The sequence below is a fragment of the Copadichromis virginalis genome, linkage group LG7 (assembly GCF_057382275.1).
Source record: "Copadichromis virginalis isolate Kocher_CV1m ecotype Utaka linkage group LG7, C_Virginalis_male_GT1.1, whole genome shotgun sequence".
NCBI classification, from domain to species: Eukaryota; Metazoa; Chordata; class Actinopteri; order Cichliformes; family Cichlidae; genus Copadichromis; species Copadichromis virginalis.
Window position 1 is genome coordinate 10200287 of NC_140624.1, and position 20314 is coordinate 10220600.

Below are 20314 nucleotides of genomic sequence, written 5' to 3' on the forward strand. Positions count from 1 at the left end.
AACGGATTGGTGTGCCGGCATGGTTGTTGTTCCAAAGAAAAACAGCCCTAGGCTAAGACTTTGCGTAGACTTTACCGGACTAAATGAGTATGTGTGCAGGGAAAAATATGTGCTGCCATCGGTTGAACAAAGTCTAGGAATGCTCGCAGGAGCCAAAGTGTTTAGCAAACTGGATGCCAACATGGGCTTCTGGCAGATTCCCCTGTCCGATGAGTCTGCCAAACTCACCACCTTCATCACACCCTTTGGGCGTTTCCACTTTAACCGCCTACTGTTTGGGATCAACTCAGCGCCCGAACACTTTCAGCGTATGATGGCGGAGGTCATCGAGGGTCTCGAAGGAGTGGTGTGTCACATTGACGATGTGTTGGTGTGGGGACGTAACCATCAGGAGCACGATTCCCGTCTCCATGCTACACTGCAAAGACTGGAAAAAGCAGGCATAACGCTGAATGTTGAAAAATGCAAGCTCTCCCAGAGCAAGGTTGCTTTCTTGGGTCACATCATAGCGGATACAGGAATCAGTCCTGACCCGAAGAAAACGGAGGCAATTACAGAAATGACAGAGCCAACTAATGTGTCAGAGTTGCGCAGTTTTCTGGGCATGGTGAATCAAGTGGGCAAGTTCATCCCCCATTTAGCTGAAAAAGACAAAGCCCTGCGAGATCTTCTTTCCAAAAAGAACGCATGGCATTGGGGAACTGACCAAGTGAGAGCTTTCAAAACATTACGAGATGCCCTGACCTCACCCCCAGTGCTCGCAATGTATGACCCCAACAGAGACATTAAAGTATCAGCAGATGCTTCATCCTATGGTCTCGGAGGTGTTCTTTTGCAGCTGTGGGAAGAAGGATGGCGACCAGTGGCGTATGCATCGAGGTCCCTTTCTCCTACAGAACAACGATACGCACAAGTGGAAAAAGAGGCACTGGCATCTACATGGGCGTGTGAGCGTTTTCGTGATTTCCTGATTGGTAAACATTTTTGTCTTGAAACGGACCACAAACCTCTCGTTTCCTTACTGGGAGGACAAGCTCTGGATCTCTTGCCACCCAGGATTCAGCGATTCAGAATGAGACTCATGCGTTACTCGTACACTGTGCAGTACGCCCCAGGGAAATCGCTCTGGACAGCAGATACTTTGTCCCGCTCACCTCTGAAAAAACCAATGAACCTGTCAGACAAAGAGCTAATGGAAAGCACAGACATATATGTCGACAGTATTGTAGCAAACATGCCTGTCAGTTCATCATATATGCAAACACTGAAGGAACAACTGAAAAGCGACAGTGTGTGTGCTCGCGTCATGGACATGTGCACCGAAGGCTGGCCAGAACATGCAAAACAAGAGCCTTTACTGCGAAATTACTGGCCTGACCAAGCCACGCTCACTGTTGAAGATGGCCTTTTGTTAAAAGACACACGGCTTGTCATTCCTTCAGCAATGAGAAACGAGGTGCTGGAAAAACTACACGAAGGACATCAAGGTGTTGTAAAATGTAAAGCTCGTGCACGCCAAACAGTGTGGTGGCCCGGGCTGAGTCAACAAATCTCTGAGATGGTGCTCAAGTGCAAAACGTGTATTCAAGAAAGACACAATAACAGTGAGCCACTCATGCCAACAGAATACCCTGCCCGCCCATGGCAGAGAGTGGGCACAGATCTTTTCAAGCTGGGAGGGAAAACTTACCTTCTCGCTGTTGACTATCACTCTAGATTTGTTGAAATTGCTTTGTTAAACAGGACAAAATCAAACGACGTCATTACTCACCTGAAATCTTTCTTTGCCCGTCACGGCATCCCAGAGGTCCTCATGTCTGATAATGGGCCACAGTATTCAGGTCAAATCTTTACAGACTTTGCAGCAGCATACGGCTTCAAACACATCACAAGCAGTCCCAAGTTTCCGCAAAGTAATGGAGAAGCAGAACGTGCTATGCAGACTGTAAAAAATCTTCTGAAAAAAGCAGCTGATCCTTATCTAGCTCTTCTTGCCTATAGAGCTACACCACTGCAGTCCGGATACAGCCCTGCAGAGCTTTTAATGGGCAGACGTCTGCGAACCACACTGCCGATGCTTCCATCGCAGCTGGAGCCCGCACTGCTGGACAACGCACTGCTCGCTCAAAAGGAAAGGGAGAAGAGGATGATGGACATGGCAAACTTCAACTGGCGCCACCGTGCAAAACCTTTATGCAGCCTGTCCCCAGGAGAGCAAGTTTGGGTGACTGATGTCAAAACTACAGGCACTGTTATCCAAAATCACTCTACACCCCGATCATACACAGTGGAGTTGACAACTAAAAGTATGTTTTATTTCCCTTTGCCAACAGAATTATATCAGCAGTTTTGCTACAAAAATGAATGAACATGAAAAAGGTGTGTATTATTTATTATTTCACAGTCACGTTCACAATTTTTATTCTATGATTTTTAAATACATGCTTTCATTTTCTTCATTTACAAGCAGCAGACTTTGTTGATAGAAACAGGGCACAGTTAATCCAAGAAGTTTCTGAAGTGCTGGCGATAGCAGAAGAGCTTGGAGACCTGGTCCATCCTGAAGCCTATTCAAATATTCGAGCTAAACCGGCAAGTCAAGATAAAATGAGGGAGCTCTTTGAAAGAACACTGCGTTCAGGAGGGGTGAAGGTCAAAGCAGCCTTCTTTGATGCCCTTGAAAAACATCATCCAGAACTAGTGGAGAGGCTTGGTATGATTTGCTCTTATTAAAAAGGTCAAATATGGTTTAACATGTATAACAAGTTAATAGTTTCTCTTTTATTTTCTATAGATGGCTAGTTTCAAAGCAGCTTTTGCATTCCTGCATCTTTTGGACAGAAGCGTCAAAGACCTTTCCTGCCCTTTTAAAACCAAACTTGAATCTTTTGTGAAAAATATGTACTGGTATTATATTTGATACATGAATTTTTTTGAGTTTTTGAAACCTCATTAGTGTGTTTTTTTCCCCCTAAAGACCTAAATAGACTGCACCCAAAATTTCTAAACTAACTGCTAAAAAAATGACAGAATTAGCAAATATGATACAATTTAAAATCAAATGTGCCAATTTCTTCTTATTGTTTTATAATTTGTCAATAAACAGTCCCGTTTTTTTAAAAACCAGTATTCTCTGGGAGTTATTTCATGGTTCAGGCTTTGGATAGTTAATATAGAAATATCTTATATGCATATGTTTTGGTCCATATATCATTTATTGACATTTTGTTAAACCATACTAATTTAAGAACAAGTCATGAATATGAGGCTTAATAAAAATCTCTGTGCAAAATAAGTTTTGCTTCTTAGCTTTTCAACATTTCTGTTGCATTCATTATACATTGGAGGGTTTGTTTTTTCCTTTATCTGGTGGGAGAATGGGAGCAACTGCGAGATAATGAGAGACTTGCAGTAGATAGATAGATAGATAGATAGAGAGAGAGAGAGAGAGAGAGAGATTCTAAGAGGCTTTTCTAGTTCAATCCCTCTGTAACTGTCACAAGCAGTCAGTCAGTCAGTCACCTGTAGATGATGTTACTGAAAGCACTGTAGGTAGCAAAGTTCCTACTGTTTCTCAATGAACAGTCCAAACAGTTTAACGATTTAAGATTAAAAAGCTCCCACAGCAGCCAGAACAGACATTTCAAAGATGTTGATCTGCTAAATTTTATTAATTAAAACGTCATAATATAAGAAAGTATTTATAGAACTCTGTTGTTATACTGCCATGATAAATAATAGTGCCACGGTATACAAGCCACTCCTAAATTTAAGTGTGACAAACTAATTAGACAGCATTACGTCTTTAAAAGTTATTCTCTGTCTCATTTCTCAAAGACAGGAAGTTTGTACGTATCCTGGGGTTCGACCTTGTCTCATTCACAGCTCTGTCTACACACACACACACGAACACAGACCGTCACAACATGGTAATCTCCTGTGAGGAAAGTGTTTTCAAGTGTCATCTTGACCCATCCTTCTCTTCCTCGGTACTACTACCTACACTCCACCCAACACCCATCTCACCCCACCCCATTCTGCATTAATGCTCCCAATCCTCTTTGTGGGAGAGTGACGTCTGCTGTCAGAAACAGAGTTAAGCTCAGCAGGCATCAGGAGAATAGAGTAGAGAGAAGCTCCCAGCCGTAGGGATAACCAAGCAAGTTTGGACCTCCAGGGGGATGAATCTCTGCTGCCTACGCAAGGCTTGACTCTCCTCCCCGGGGGCTGCTTGTTCCTTTTGCTGGGGAGAATACAGGAGATCTAAATTTGCTGTGCCACGATAGCGACCTTCATCAACAGGTGGGCAAAAAAAGACTATCCACTGTCTGAGGGCCTTAATGGCCTCCATGGATAAGTGATAACTAACTGGAATACAAACTCAGCCTTGGACAATTTGTTTAGGATCTTTTGTTGCTGTTTCTTCTATTTCCTACAGGTTTGTCATCTGCAAGTCTCGAGCGGCACGATAGCTTACTCCCATATCAGGTGTGTCTGAATGGTGTTTGTGTGAACATGCACTCAAAGCATTGACTGCGTTAGAGTGTGTCTCCCGGGGTTTGCTGAGGCCACTGTTTACTTGCAGCGTGAAGGTGTGATTGTATTTGTGTGTATGAAACAAGTCACAAGTGCTTAAAGAGTGCGTGATAGGTGGTCGGGCACCGTGGAGGTCAGAGCCCTGGATTTAATAGAGATGGAAGGTCATGCTTATGACCGCTTTGGAGATGGAGAAAGGGACAGCTACCTCATTGACTACCGAAGGATTGTTGGAGACATGGAACCAGCACGGCCACGGCCCTCAAACAGAGATGGGGAGCAACCTCACCCGTATGGGGGATATGCCCACCCTGTGCTACATGGACATGGATATGAGACAGCAGCCCAGCGATACAGCGCTACACGTATTCAAGCTGGTTATGAACCAGAGAGGTCAGTGTCACACTCTCTTAGCAATCTTCGCACGCTGCAACATCACAAGCTTCTATGTGCAGATGTGATATATGAAGCCGTATAACTTGTAAACATTACACTTCCAGTAGCAACTGAGCTGTTTTCACTTTCTAGTTGCATTGGCTGTGCTCATTACAAGCTCATTTATCAGCTACCTGGGCAGCCTACCAAATCCTCTTACCTACTGTACTGCCGTCATAGGTGTATAGAAGGAGTTTCCATTGACAAGGACGGATTCTCTATTGCTTGCGTTTCCTGTCTTCTCTCCAACATTTGTAATAGGATCTAGTTACAGTATGTTTGTAAGAAACAGAGACAGATGAGCCACATGCTTTTTGAAATGGATTCAGAATTTAACTGCTGACTAACCAACCATACCTTTATTTTTAGTAAAAATACACTTTCTCCTAATTTAGGTGCACCTTTTTCAATCAGCTAAAGTGATGGACAGAATAATAAAATATTCACTTAAGTGTATAAAATCTGCAACAAGAACAAATTATTGTAAATTTAAAGCTATATATATGTCTATAATGCTGTTGTCTTTTCATTGGGATACACCAGTATTTCGCTCAGTATTTAGATGTGGTGGTGGCTAACTCATATTCTCAGCTCCACGATGAGTGTGTGTGTTTTTTAAATTTCAGCATGGCTGACTACTTGATCAGCGGGGGTACGGGTTACGTTCCTGAGGATGGACTCACAGCACAACAACTTTTTGCTATCGGTGACGGACTTACGTACAAGTAAGAAATGCTAAATTTAAAATGAAAAAAACAAAACCCCCAAAACAACCCTCACACACACAAACACATTCATGGCATTGCTTACATGCTGACACAGATCCACATGCACCTAAAGAAACACACATATACACTGTTATGTCATATCTTCCATTAAATCTTTATTAATATCAGCAATGACACATCTGCTCAGGTTTTATTTGGGGGATTATTACGCATAATACTACTTTCAAGGATGAGTCTTGAGTGGTGCTACAGACATTAAAAGCAGTGTCTGTCAGAGAGAGTGTGTGTGTGTGTGTGTGTGTGTGTGTGTGTGTGTGTGTGTGTGTGTGTGTGTGTGTCCTGCACATATCAGTGCTTTAATGGCTGTCAGGGTAGTTTCCTTAATGGGGCTATGTGTAGGGTTTATCAGTGTGCAGAGGATAAATGCAGAACGTTTCAGTGTGCTGCTGACAGATTATTTCTGCTTACTGTCAGCTAATAAAATAAAATAAAATGTTGCCGTGTAGGAGTGACTGCAAAACATATAGTTCACATACACAACTATAAGAGGTAGCTTTACAAGTGTTTTGTTGGTCAGTCAATGTCACTATTAACATTAAATGCTGCTTACCAGTCGCCACAGTGAGGCTGGTTTTGTTTTTTCAGTTAAGTCTTTGTGTGTTTCCTCATGGCAAAAAGTGGTCCTGGCGACACCTGCAATAGCAGGAAGCACTAAAAAGGTGGTGTTGAGTTTGTCAGCACGGTAGCATCGCAACAGTGGAAGATGCACACACAAAACTTTACAGGTGAGTAGCTGAGATCAAAATGAGCGCCGAGTTTGAAGATAGGTGGCATCCAACCCATGAGTGCTAACAACTCATGTGATGATGTAGTGATCAGTGAGAGCTGAGATCAAATCGACGCGCTGACCAGTGCAATGACTGATGTGACCCCACTGAAAAGTGATTTCTAATTTAGTTTGTGCAGTACTTCATAGTCGTCATGATCTTATCTCTCTGTCACCTCTCCCCTTTCAGTGACTTCTTGATCCTCCCCGGTTTCATAGATTTCACTTCTGATGAGGTGGTAAGTGTCATCATACTGTCTAATATATTAAACATAGCCTACTGCTCAAACTTTCTCAGTGTACTGCTCATGTGATGTGATGTAGTTGGGATTAGGGTTCTTCAACATGGGTTATGTCACAGCACTAGTTGAGGTTGCTGCTTTGGTGAATGGCAACACAGGAATAGTTTCCTTTGAAAACTGCCACGAGCAAAGTGAGCTAAGTGTGCTTCAAACACAGTGTCCTTTAACTCATTATATTTTATATTGCTGTTATTAAGGTGCTGCTGTAATCAGTCCCTAACTCTTTGTTGTGTTGCTTAGTTAAAGGTGCATGAGCACGGGGTTGTTTATTTGACTTGCACTGTGTTCATCTTTTTGAACTCTGCTGGAACATTAAATTAATTTCATGACTAGATCACATGGGTTATTGCTGGAGAGCAGGTGTTCGAGGAAGCCACCTGGGTCCTTTAAACACTCACCCGGTTAGTACAGCAACTCCACTTCTGATGCGTCCAAACTGGCTCACTGCAGGGCAAATGAGCCAGTTAAGAAATACTTATTTAATTTGCTAAAACGCTTGTTGTAGACCTCAGTGTTGCAGTATAAGGTGATAAATTTGTTTCCAAATGCATTGAACTTTTAAGGATCTAACTTCAGCCCTGACACGAAAGATTACCCTGAAGACGCCTCTCATTTCATCTCCTATGGATACAGTCACGGAGTCATCCATGGCCATCGCCATGGCAGTGAGTACAAACACTGCAGAGTGTTATATACATCACACTTAGTAGCTGAGTAGGTACTGCTCAAATGATGCTTTTCTTCACTTACTTACTCCTGTCTCTAATTGGTTGGATTCAGCTGATGGGAGGGATTGGAATAATTCATCATAACTCCACTGCTGAGTTCCAGGCCAATGAGGTGCGCAAAGTGAAGGTGAGACAGAAAAAGTCACTGCACACATGTGCTCTAATTAAACAGATGAAATCATTTTTGATCTATGAAGCCCCTAACAGCCATCTGATATGGAAATTAAATCCCACTCGACATTCGTGTTTCTGTTTTTGCTAGAAATTTGAGCAGGGCTTTATTACAGATCCAGTGGTAATGAGTCCCCGTCACACAGTAGGCGATGTGTTCGAGGCCAAGTTACGCCATGGTTTCTCTGGGATCCCGATTACAGAGACTGGCAAGATGGGCAGCAAGCTGGTCGGCATAGTTACCTCCAGGGATATCGATTTTCTTTCTGAGAAGGACCATGACCAACCTCTTGAAGAAGTGAGTGTATTAATGTTGTGGACGATTCTGCAAGAATTTGTATATTTTTGAGAACATAATCTGGTAAACGGTAAATGGACTGATTTTTATATAACACTTTTCTACTCTCCCGGAGTACTCAAAGTAAGAATTATAATATCAAACGAGTGTGTGTGTGGTCACAGTTTATTTTCTGATGCAGGCAATGACAAAAAGAGAAGATCTAGTTGTTGCACCAGCTGGAGTCACACTAAAAGAAGCTAACGATATACTGCAACGTAGCAAAAAAGGTAAAACTTTAAAGAGTAACTCTGCCGTATAGGTAGCAATCATAATTGTGACTGTAGCATATTTGGTCTTTCCTTTCTCATTCTCCCAGGTAAGCTCCCCATAGTTAATGACAACGATGAGCTCGTCGCCATTATCGCTAGGACTGACTTGAAGAAGAACAGGGATTATCCTCTGGCTTCCAAGGACTCTCGTAAACAGCTGCTGTGTGGAGCCGCCATCGGTACCAGGGAGGACGACAAATACAGACTGGACCTCCTCGTGCAGGCTGGAGTCGATGTTGTTGTCCTGGTAAGTTTTGATTGTATTGTAATTAAACTTTTGTTTGATCTGTTATTTGATTCTAATTTTTTATTGGATCACATATAGTCAGCTAAGTCATTGGTCTCATAATAATCACCGGATGAATGGAACTACAGAGTTGGTATGAGTGTTTGACCGATCTTAAGTCATTTTCCCATAATTTTGTTTTATTATTATTATTATTACAGGACTCTTCTCAAGGAAACTCAGTCTATCAGATTAACACGATAAACTACATCAAGCATAAATATCCCGAACTACAAGTGGTTGGAGGAAATGGTGAGCACCATTTCTTTACTCGGGACTGTCTTCTTGAATTCATCTTCTACATTTGTGCCTTTCTTTGTCACTTTTCTGTGCCTCTGTCTCTCTCTAGTGGTGACAGCTGCTCAGGCCAAAAACCTCATAGATGCCGGTGTGGATGCCCTGAGGGTGGGAATGGGGTGCGGCTCTATCTGTATCACACAGGAAGGTACGATCATACTTAATCATGGGACATAAAAATGTATGAATTTCACTGTATTGAGGATACTTTGCTCCCAACCATCACATTGTGGTCTTGTTTCTCAGTAATGGCCTGTGGACGGCCCCAGGGCACATCAGTGTACAAGGTCGCGGAGTATGCCAGACGTTTTGGAGTGCCGGTAATCGCTGATGGAGGCATTCAAACTGTTGGACATGTGGTAAAAGCTCTTGCCCTGGGAGCATCTACGGGTAAAAGAAAGAAATTTTCTCTCATTTTCTGGAGGCATTAAATTTGTGTGTATACTTGGATTAGTCACTGAACAATTCAGTCTTTTTCCTTCCTCAGTAATGATGGGATCATTGCTGGCGGCAACTACTGAAGCTCCAGGAGAATATTTCTTTTCCGACGGTGTGCGCCTGAAAAAGTACAGAGGAATGGGCTCCTTAGATGCCATGGAGAAAAATAACAGCCAGAAACGCTACTTTAGGTGAGATTTTTACTGGAAAACACTTAATCTGGAAAACTTACCTTGTTAATCATGTGAATTATGTTTGTGTGCCCAGTGAGGGAGATAAGGTAAAGGTAGCTCAAGGTGTTTCGGGGTCAGTACAAGACAAAGGCTCCATTCATAAGTTTGTTCCTTACCTCATTGCTGGCATCCAACATGGCTGTCAGGACATAGGAGCCAAAAGTTTGTCCATTTTACGGTAAGTGTCAAACTGTGCGTCTGTTTAGTGTGAGATTTGTTACGTGAAGGCTTTCGCCAAGTATCCTCCTGTGATCTGTCTCCAGGTCAATGATGTATTCTGGAGAACTGAAGTTTGAGAAGAGGACCATGTCGGCTCAGATGGAAGGTGGCGTCCACGGGCTTCACTCGTAAGTCTGACGTTTGACTGTTTGTTTAAGGTGACCTTTACCCCTCCGCTGCAACCCCTTCTTTCTCCATGTATGTCTTTTTCTTTTCCTGTTTCTGTTGTCTAAACATTTTAATACCAGTGACAGTATGTGAACATGCTGTTGTTAGATATACTTCATTGTTAAGTGTCCATTAATTTACCTTCAACAGTATAAAACTCTCTTATCTTTTTCTCTTTATTACTCATGCTATCATATTAGATATTCTTTTGTGCCATGTAAGTAATCATTACCTCCATCTTCTCCTTTCTTAAAAAAAACATCTTCATTTATTTTTCTAACTGTAAAGTTTATGCTTTCCCTCTTTTTTTTCTATTCCACATGTAGTCATGAGAAGCGGTTTTACTGAAACAGGTGGAAGAGGAAACACCCGATCGGGACCCAACGTCCCGACCCCAGCAGCTATGAGCAGATGCACCGGGCGCATGTGATCAGAATGCAACGCATGAAGCTCCTGTGACTTCTACACTCTAAAGTTTAAACAAAACTATTCTGTCCCAGCTCTGACCCCAAAACAACTCTCTTAAAGTTCAAAGAGCCTAAAAGGATAGAGCCAAAGAACAGAGTTTTAGAGGATGGTCACAAACTCTTAATCTCTTGTTCTCCCTCTCAGGTCAAGGTGTAGAGGGAATCCTGTTATTATCTATTCTGTGGTTCCCTTTCAACAAGAAAAAGTATGGAACAAACTTGTCATGATATATCTGCCGAGCTTGATAGAGAAGAGTACAGCCATATATTTCCTTGCTCATTTACTACATTTACTCCCCCCCCCCCCCCCCCCTTTTTTTTTTGCAGGAAATCAAGTAAATAACAGCGCACAGAGCTTTAATCACATACTTTTAGTTCTCTTTCTCTCTTATATATAACAATAACAAGTGAAGTGTGCTAATAAACACAGAAGAGTAAAATTCTCATAATGTTTTTAGTGCACAGCTTTGTCACTCAAGTCATTTCTTTGATGCGTGTCGGTGAGCTCTGTGCTGCTCTGTCATAGAAGGGACAAGAAAAGCATCAGCCTTAATTTATAAACGAGCACTCCAAATAGGGAGTGCCTTCAAAAAGCAATTTACACTCTCACCTGGAACTTTACTCTTATTTTAATGTTATTGCTTGATTTAAAGGAGAGTATTCACTGTTTTCTTTCATCATTCTCATTTTTATTGTCACTATGCAACCAAAGCTCCACTTAGCTTTATAGTACATGCTGTATTCTCCAAAAATGCTATTTTGCAAAAGGTTATCATTAATAACACAGCAGGATATAGAATGGTTGGTTATTTGTCTTTATTTCCCAGACTCAGTATTAAAAAAAATAATAATAAAGCACAAAAAAAGGTAGATGGATTATCTAGTGTTGCAGTAGAACAAAACCAATATTCCAGTTTTGATTTATTTATTTCTAACGATCTTTACAAATATCACTTTTAAATGAATTTAATTTTTCCTTTTTTCTGTGAGGTACTCAGTATATTTGGTTAGAGACGTATTACATGTATCACTCAGTTTTTAAAAAAATCAACAATTAATTTTTAATTTTGCCAACAATTTGTCACCAGTTAATTAAACTTCTTACTAGTTGACACATCTTAATTATAAACAATGCCATAAATAACATCTTTTTTTGGTCAACCTAGGAATCAAACTTTCATTTAATGTAACTTGTGTCATATACTGGATGTATATGTATTTGAATAAAGAAAAATTTTCAAACAACAGTTTGATACTATTTAAAAACTGTTTTGCTACCACTTTAAATTCATGCAATGTAATGATGTTGTTTTCATTCTTCAAAGATATTCCACTGTTAAAAGAAAACACCCAGAAACAACTCAAGGAAACAAACAAACGAAAAACAAAAAAACACCAGCTTGTCCCTATTAATGCTTTTACACTCAAAATTCAAAGAAACCTCAGAAGGTTTATATATTTAGACTGTAATTCTTTTAGCACACTATCGGGAAAGGGGAGCGGAGAAAGTTAAGCCCTTTCAAGTATGTCTCACAAACCACAGAACGCATCAGCAACGCAAACTTTAACTTTTGTGACTTTTGCTTGTCCTATGGCTGCTAGATTTCCTCGACACAATCCTGGATTTTCACTAAAACAAAATAAAGCAAAAAAATAATAATTTGAACTCCTTTTTGGCTAACTTCTTTGCCACAAATATTACCTTTTTTAGAAACAAATGTTTGATTTTACATGTGATTTCAATGGACACATTCTAAAATTATAATGTTGCTCAAATAAAGCAATACTGCAAGGAAGAAATAGGTTGCTGAAAACAGCATAATGAAGACAGTCTTATAAACTTTTTTTTGTTTGAATATACAATATCAACAGTACAGTATTTACAAAAAATAGTGGCTCATATTTTAGGTCTATATAACGTTTTTGACATATAGACTACGGTTTAATTCCCCCATTTAACCTGAATAGACTTAAATCTACACAATTTGTATTCCAGTTACACCCAGTTTTATTTTGTTTTTTAGCTTTCTACAATTCAATGGTGTCACTGCAAACACTCAGTGCATCAATTTGTTTGCACACACTGACAAACTCTGCTTGTACAGCCATATCCCATTCCAGCTGTTTGCTTTCACTCAGGTGTTTAGTTCCTGCCAATCGGCCAGACCCCCGACTGTCCTGGGAAGCTAAGCTCAGGGTTCGGTAACGTCTGTGGTATGGCAGGTGGGGGATTGCACGTGGGAGGCTGCTCTGAGTAAAATTTTGCCCTCTGTTGGCCCATGAATGTGATCGCAGCTTTCCTGTTTCTATGGAATGGCTGCAAAGGCCCTGGGTTGAACCAGTAACACTCCCTTTCCAATCACATTGGTCTGGTGATAATGGTTGATTTCTACGAGCTGTCATACAGCCTTGAGGTTGGGAATACCTGGAGTTGGACAAGGTGTTCTCTTGATCTACATCTCCACAAGAAGAAGTTCGGTAAAGGGTATTTCCCACAGAGCTGGGCCCTTGCTTTGATGTACCTTGGCTTGGGGAGCTCAAGGAAAGGCTTGAGGAAACAGGTATGAGTCTTGGGAAACCAAAGATACTATGAGAAAACAGGGATTCGCTGAACAGAGCTTGGTCGATGCTGCGCGACAAGTCTATGGGAGATGGAGGCTGCAGATCCACAGTTGAGTCAGTCTCGAGACTTAAATGATCCAGTGATGACAGGCGAGTCTCAGGTGAGGCTGTAGGTTTATGCGGTGGGTTTGGGGGTGTGGGGAGAGGTAGTACAGTTTTGCTTCGGCTGGGTTTGTGATCACAGTCTGGTATATTTCCAGGAGACTCCACAATTGAGTAAAGAGGAAGAACCTCTGACTGCTCCTTGGCTACAACATCACAGGCCACCAGCTTTTCTTGCTTACCCTGGGAAAGGACGGGGGAATTTGCACCATCCTGAGAGGTTATGGTGAGCATTCGTGAAGGAGAGCCACCGGATAGACGGGACCAAGATCCTGGTCTAGGATGTGCTATGGTCTTGTTAGAGTTGCTACAGAATAGAGGATGTGTGCCAATGACAGACAAACCTAGGCAGACCCCAATCTCACAGAGTCTGCAGCCTACTTGGTAGCCCCACCATGGCCAAGGCTGAAACCCATGGCCATCAACCCCACCCAAACCAAGGGCATGCAGGATCCCATAAAGCTGAAGACCTCCACACCCTAACAAACACAAAGAAGTTCCTACTCCAGCTCCTGCTGCCCTACCCCAGTCCTTCACACTAGCAAAGGGGCAAATTGCAGGTCGCATCACCTCAGGAGATCCTCCATTCTCTCCATTGTCATTTAACCTGTAAATGTTTCTACTGTTGACTTGTGTCAAGCAGTAGAAGATGAGGTATGAGCATGAGAGAAAGGTGGCGAGACATACGAACACACCCTGAGGAAAGAGCAGGATGACAGTCGGGAGGCTGTGAAAGAGCTGAAAAATCCCAAAACATCCCAAAGAGATAATAAAATGTAACAGGGCCAAACATAGCAACAAGCAAGGCTTTGGCAAGGCTGAGAAGGAGGCAGAAATAACAGGTGAAAGTGAAAGATGCTTGCATGAACGAAAGGAAAGAAGGAGGAAGGCCAGGGAAAATGCTGAGATCAAACATGGCAATGGCAGTTCGGAGAGCAGCAGAGAGACAACAGGGGAAAGGCGATCTTGGTAACTGTAAGCATCGTAAAGCAAACAGAAAGCTTGGATCCCTGCAAATGCCAAAATGAACAAGTGCAGCATTGTGAAGTAGGGGCTTCCTGGGGGACACCTCAGGGGCAGCCCTAACAGGCAGACTACAGAGATTAGGCCAAATACAGTGAAGACAGAGCCCAGGCCATAGATATGTGCTTCCCATGCAAATCCCCACGTAGCCAGGGCAGAGTTCCAGTCTGAATACAAAGGGACCAAAAATGAAGGGGTGAGAGCCAGAAAGGGGTGCAGAGGCTTGTTGTGAGTAAAATCCTCTGGGTAGGTAGGTGTCCAGGAATGATTTAATGTTTTGCAGGTTGTGGCAATTGTGTCCATGTTACCATCTAGCCGGCTTGGGCTTCTGGCTTTTGAATCATTCTTGGAGTCATCTGTAAAGAATATAAAAAACACATGAACACCATATTGGTTATGTCAAAAGAAAACCAAAAAGTAGAAAATTTAAGTACAGACTTAATTTAAAGTTTTTCGTTGGCAAACGAGCAAACATGCTAACTTGCATAAATATGATGGTATAGTAATACATAGACAGTGTAAAAGATGGACATCGCTATGGTTTTTTAAAACATAGTATTAAACATGTCTTAGTTTTTAAAAATTTAATATGTCTCTAAATGAGTGACTGAGCCTGTGAACTCAGCAGGGTAGGTCAAGTCAGGAGTCGTTTTTCCCATAGACTTCTATAGGGCCGCCCTCTGGTGGCCATTAATTAGAATGCAGGTTTAATGCTCTGTAAGCTACATCCATGTTTTATACTGTCAATGTCATCAGCACTTTATCCATGTCATCATGAGCATGTTAGAATGCTAGTGTTAGCATTAAGCTCAAAGTATGGCTTTGCTTCACACCTAATACACCTGTGTATTTTTATTATTTTTTTGTGTGGTGGTAATGTGTCATATTATCTTTAATAATGACATTTTTTTCTCGAGAAATGAACATACTGGTGCTAATCTAACCTCTGGATACAGGCCAAATTTATTTTTACGCACAATCTTCATTTTCTAAAAAGAGAGCAGGGTGTAATCTGCTGTGTGTGAAGCTAATCCATAATAAAACAGAACGGGCTTGTAACTGGGAATCTAACTGGGTCACAGACAGAGTGGGAGCATGAGCAGTAGGTTGTGTGCATATGTGTTTGTGTGAAAGTGAGGAAGAGAGATACTGTATGTGTGCTGATTAGCCAGTATTGACCTCATGCCTGCTCTCATTTTGTGTGGCTATAAGTAAATTTGCATTAGTGAAGCGATGTTGTTATCTGTAAGAATGCGAAAGAGGTTTATGACTGATGATAACATTGTAACAAACAAAAAATGTTAGTTTCTTATTCTGTATATGAAATAAGCTGTATAGGGCAATCAGGGAATCAGGGAACCTACTGGTTATAAATGGAATGTGTCCTATTTCTGGTCCTCCATTAGTAGTGAAGCAATCAGTATAGATGCAGCGAACAGAGAGCACTTATAAGTGTGGGGCTTTCGCTCTGCTGTCTATGAAATCTAATAAAAATGAGAGTACATTTAATATGTACTCCATCTTGATGCAGTTATTCAATAAACTTGTTGTTACACTGAAAATGTGTGGTGTTAAATGCATACACAGGAGGAAGCAAATTCCTTATTAATTTCTTTCAAGTCCTCATATGCTTGTGGACACAACATTTACTTTGACAAGTAAATGCTAGTATTTGTGTGTGTGTACAGTAAATAGTGTGCATGCTGCATTATCCAGTAACCTTTGAGTGCGGGCTGACTGCAATGTGAATAAAATGTTTTACTTTAACAGGAGAGTGTAAGTTTGAACTGGAGAATCTGTGCTAAAAGGCTTGAATGAGAAAGACAAGGGCAGAGAACTGAGTCAAAGAGAGACATTTGAAGAAAGTGATGCAACCCATTCTGTGAATGTAAAAGAACTGTGTTTGCCAGCAGAATACATATCATAAGCACTGCAGTGACATGTGGATTCTGAGTTTTTGGAGGTTATGCAAGGAAACTGAAATGCACTGTAGGGCATAGTTTCAGCTTTAGATTTAAAGTAGGAATGCTGTAAATAATTAAAGGACTCTTACCTTCTTTTGCCTCCATGCTGGCAGTTTCTCTCTGTAAAATAAGATCTGTAATATCAATGAATCCATCTCTGTTTCCCTTTGTGGTAACAGAAATGCCTGTGGTCCATCCAAGAGTGTCTGGCCCCGGTCCAGTGGGCAGTGATGAAGTTGAGTTCTGGTCTGATGTGTGTGATGGGAGTGAGCCAGGGAGAAGAAAGGGTAAGTGAGTATCAGTCATCTGATTTTGAAAGCCTGGGAATGTTGGCTGATTCTCTCCAGACTCTCTAGGATACAAAACTGATGCGGTGTTGGTCTCAGCTGGCTGATTCTTTAATGTTTGTTCATGGGTAAGCTTGGGTGGTACACTTGCTGATGAGGACTTCATTGTTTGCATTCTCTCTGTGGAGGCAGTATCTACTGTAGCACCCTTTGTGGGTCTGGGTATGGGTCCCTTCTCATTAGGAAAGAAAAGAGATGTCTCAGCGCTCTCCAGTAAATCGCCATATTCACCAATCACACCTTGTCTGTCTGTGTCCTCAGATGATGATAAGGACCAACTTAAAGGGGAACCCAGGAAGTCATCATCCTCGGGTGCAATCATGGGGTCACTTGGTGCTGAACCGGGTACATGAGGTCTACTCGAGAGCTGTTTCAGAAACTGCCCTGCCTTGTCACTGTCTGGCTGTTGTGTTTCTTTCACATTTTCTCCAGTTAACGCTATGGCACGAAGCGAGTGAGGCAAAGAGAGAGGCAAGAGAAAATAAATATTCCACAGAGAGACCATGTTGAGGGTCGGCAAACTTGACCTCAGAGTCACTTGGAGTTGTTGTGCAGTCACATGTTTGAGTAATCCCTAATATCAGGTTTCCAAAGATGTCATTCTTAACACACCTGGAGAAAACAATCACACGTAGGAAAAACAAGTAATGCCAACTGCCTTCAAATATGTCTTGGACATCTCTAACATAGATAAAGTTAAACTGCTGCATGTGGGTCACAGCGAAAATCAAAAATTGTTGGTGAAAATAACGGCAGTGTGATGAATATGAACGCGGTGTGCTGAAACCCTCTGCTAGACTATAAAGTCTTGTGACGTGCACACAGTACAAACATTAAAATGCAAAAACCCACTTAAACAAGAGCATTAAAAAAAGAGACATTAGACCACGCAACTCTGTGTGGCAGCCATTCCTTTTTTAGCTTCCTTACCTCATCTATAGCCCTCTTTGCTGCAGCCTCTTTAAACATATATGCCGCTCTGTGCTGCTGCATGTCTGCAGTCTCTGTCTGCATTGCACGGCGTGTCCTTTCATACTCACTCTGCTATGCCCCTGTTCTATCCATCGGGCTGCTGACACACGGGACAGACCCCACCTCCTCTACACAACCCCCGCTATGCCCACACGCTGCTTCTGCACTCATCTGACAGTGAGGCTGTTTGCTGCCTTCGATTCTCCTAAATCTGAGGCTGCATCATTATGAGTATCACCTTTATTTTAGTTACGTGAGAACCTCGGAGAAGAGAAGAATAAATGTAAAAGCAAAATATATCAGAGCAGATCAATACATGGATTTGTGTGTAATTTACAACTGGTGGCAAAAGTAAACAGCTCAGCTAGAAACATTTGAACTAAAGTATATACTGAAAAGCAGATTCTTTTTTGACAGCATACATCTATAACGCATGATCATAGTTACTTGCTTGTATACGAACACAGAACACCTGAGAATCTCGTACATGCACTGTTTGACCAAGGATTTTTACCACCACTTATTGCGGCGAGAAACTGTGATGGTGTTATCTTATTCACATTCCTTTATTTTCCTCCTTTTATTGTTCACGTGAGCTGTTTTTACCCAATGGGGGAAATCCAGTAACCTCATGGCCTAATTCAATTCCCATGGATGCTTCTAAAATAGACACTGATCCACATACCTTTGGACATATTTGGGGACAGTAAGCTTGAGGCACAGACACACATTATATGCTCTCTTTGCCTAGATGTTGCAGCCGTCTCAAAACTTCTGTTTTATAAACTTCTCACTGACCATTACTATTGAATGGGAATTCTGCCAAATGCATAATGATTGGTCGCTGGGATGCAAACCTAACTTCATCTCATAAACAAATACGCCAAACATATCGTTAGGACAAAACACAAAGGCATAAATAATGGTTCTACGTGCCAAGACACACACACTGGCTGTGACTAGCAACACCAAAGATAATAATAAAGCGTTTACACTTGGATAAGTACAGCCAGAATGACAGCGAAGGCTATGCCACATCATTTAGACAGTCAAAGATGGGAGATAGGAACTTCCCCAGGGGTGTGATTAACCCAGTGTCTGATGAGGACACAGGAAAGCATCAACCCGGCCGTGACTAAAGGGGCTGGAAAGGAACAATGACAGGCCAAACATATGAGCTCAGAAAGGGTAATGGCCAAATGATTGCCGCCTCACACTCGCTATCTGAATTCACTGAGCAACTGGTTTCTGTTTAGACAACTCATCCTCCAACAAGACAAAGTCAGCAGGGGCTGGGGTCCTGCAGGGAATGAGGACTGTCATGTCAAGACTCATAAACAAAGCTGCACAAGCAAAGAGGAGGATAAAAGCAAGCAATTCCCTTACTTTAAAAAAAAGATGAAGATGGGACAAAATGTACAGTACAATATTATACAGTGATGCCCTCTTAACATGTGTATACAAACATGACCTTTACACTTCACCTCAGTTGTCTGTTATTGGACCAACAAAGGAGGTCAAAGTAATGAGGGCAATGCCACAATCACATGCATCCCTTTGTGGAAACTCAAGTGAATTCTTAGAACATAAATCTAAAAGCATGTTCATTGAGGACAGGCATCACAAGTGTCTTTGAAAGAAGAACTGAGTGAAATGTTTATTCAGCATTCGTTTTTGTAATTGTAATAACTCCAACATTCATTAAACATACATTAAAATGAGTACAAATCTTAAAATAATTCTGAACGTGAAACAGTGGAACAAATTTGATTAAGATGTGTAAAATGTCAGAGGTCCCTTGGAAATACTATGATATACTAAATGATATACTAAATACTATGATTTATATTTAAATAATTGAATTCCGGTGTTCCAGTCAACAACTAGAGCCAAAATCCAAAATCCCTGTCTGCCCTCACAGATGTGTTTCTGGAAGAATGGTCATAAAGTCCCATAAACACACTCTTAAACCTTGTGGGAAAAGGGTGTGCCAAAATCATATTAAACTCCATGGATTAAGAACGGGATGTCACTCAAGTTCATAGATTTTTTTTCATGAAAAGCTGGAATCATAAAGGGAATTTATTAATAAGTTCCCTTTGTAATTATAAAGTCTCTCTGATTCTGATGTGTATAAAAGTAAAAAAAATTATATATATATATATATATATATATATATATATATATATATATATATATATATATATATATATATATATATCGGCTGGTTTTTAATTAGAGTGAAACTCGCTCATTGATTATGTCAAGGAAGACAGAAGAAGCCGAAATGGAAGCAGCTATAAAAATATAAAAATCAGCCAAATACAGGAAGCCCACTAATCAGTGATATCCACAGGTTCCAGGATAAGTATTTTCCTGGTATTATTCACAAAAGGGGAAAACTTGGAACTTGGTGGTGGACTTACCAAAAATACTGCATAAATGCTTGAACAGGTCGCAGTTCGCAGGAGGTCGCAAAAGAACCACTCAAATTAAATCTGTAAATTTGCAGTTCAGTTACTATAGGGTTGTTATATTGGAAATACATTGCTCAGACAGGCAGAGGCGAATGATTTACAGTGGGTGACAGTCCAGATATTTTCAGACTGCACAGTAGGTGGCGGAAAATATGCAGTTACAGAAAATCACGAAGAAGAAGGAGGAGGAGTTAAGAGGAGGACTTAGATGGACGATCTGATTTCCTCGTGTCAGCATTGTTCCCACATCATCATAATTAATGTTGTTCCAGGTTCAACATTGCAAGTGACCAATCACCTTCTTGTGACGTCATTCCTTTGCGACTTCGAAATACCCGCCTTCGAGTATTTCGAAATACAAGTG

General features: G+C 41.3%; 3 protein-coding genes across 5 annotated transcripts in view; 2 read left to right on the forward strand and 1 right to left on the reverse strand.

The window, feature by feature from the left end:
- LOC146704471 (apoptosis-associated speck-like protein containing a CARD) overlaps positions 1 to 3282 on the forward strand; it is a 30881-nt gene extending 27599 nt beyond the window's left edge. The window contains exons 2-5 of one of the 2 annotated variants that reach the window (XM_085461641.1): positions 2002 to 2224; positions 2334 to 2379; positions 2468 to 2713; positions 2795 to 3282. In XM_085461641.1, coding sequence (XP_085317767.1) covers positions 2045 to 2224; positions 2334 to 2379; positions 2468 to 2713; positions 2795 to 2802 — 480 coding nt within the window. In that variant the 5' untranslated portion in view covers positions 2002 to 2044 and the 3' untranslated portion in view covers positions 2803 to 3282. The remainder of the gene's footprint in view (positions 1 to 2001; positions 2225 to 2333; positions 2380 to 2467; positions 2714 to 2794) is intronic. The other variant, XM_085461642.1, reaches the window with a different exon arrangement.
- Positions 3283 to 3560: 278 nt separating this feature from the next.
- Positions 3561 to 10637, forward strand: impdh1a (IMP (inosine 5'-monophosphate) dehydrogenase 1a). Of its 2 annotated transcripts, XM_085461644.1 has the most exons (17): positions 3561 to 4302; positions 4439 to 4929; positions 5598 to 5696; positions 6716 to 6764; positions 7391 to 7492; positions 7608 to 7682; positions 7818 to 8024; positions 8206 to 8293; positions 8383 to 8582; positions 8783 to 8873; positions 8971 to 9066; positions 9165 to 9308; positions 9406 to 9547; positions 9624 to 9767; positions 9853 to 9936; positions 10177 to 10193; positions 10303 to 10637. In XM_085461644.1, exons 2-17 carry the CDS (start codon positions 4694 to 4696, stop codon positions 10404 to 10406), a joined length of 1878 nt encoding a protein of 625 aa, XP_085317770.1. In that variant the 5' UTR covers positions 3561 to 4302; positions 4439 to 4693; the 3' UTR covers positions 10407 to 10637. The 2 variants fall into 2 exon arrangements, with proteins under 2 accessions (XP_085317770.1, XP_085317769.1); XM_085461643.1 differs by lacking the exons at positions 3561 to 4302; positions 4439 to 4929; positions 10177 to 10193 and having other exon boundaries at positions 5599 to 5696; positions 10303 to 10382.
- Positions 10638 to 11249: 612 nt separating this feature from the next.
- prrt4a (proline rich transmembrane protein 4a) lies at positions 11250 to 17610 on the reverse strand. The gene is made up of 3 exons (XM_085461645.1): positions 17432 to 17610; positions 16244 to 17113; positions 11250 to 14546 (listed from the first exon to the last, which is right to left on the reverse strand). The coding sequence occupies exons 2-3, from the start codon at positions 17004 to 17006 to the stop codon at positions 12472 to 12474; spliced, it is 2838 nt and encodes a 945-aa protein (XP_085317771.1). The 5' UTR covers positions 17007 to 17113; positions 17432 to 17610; the 3' UTR covers positions 11250 to 12471.
- Between the last annotated feature and the right edge of the window lie 2704 nt (positions 17611 to 20314).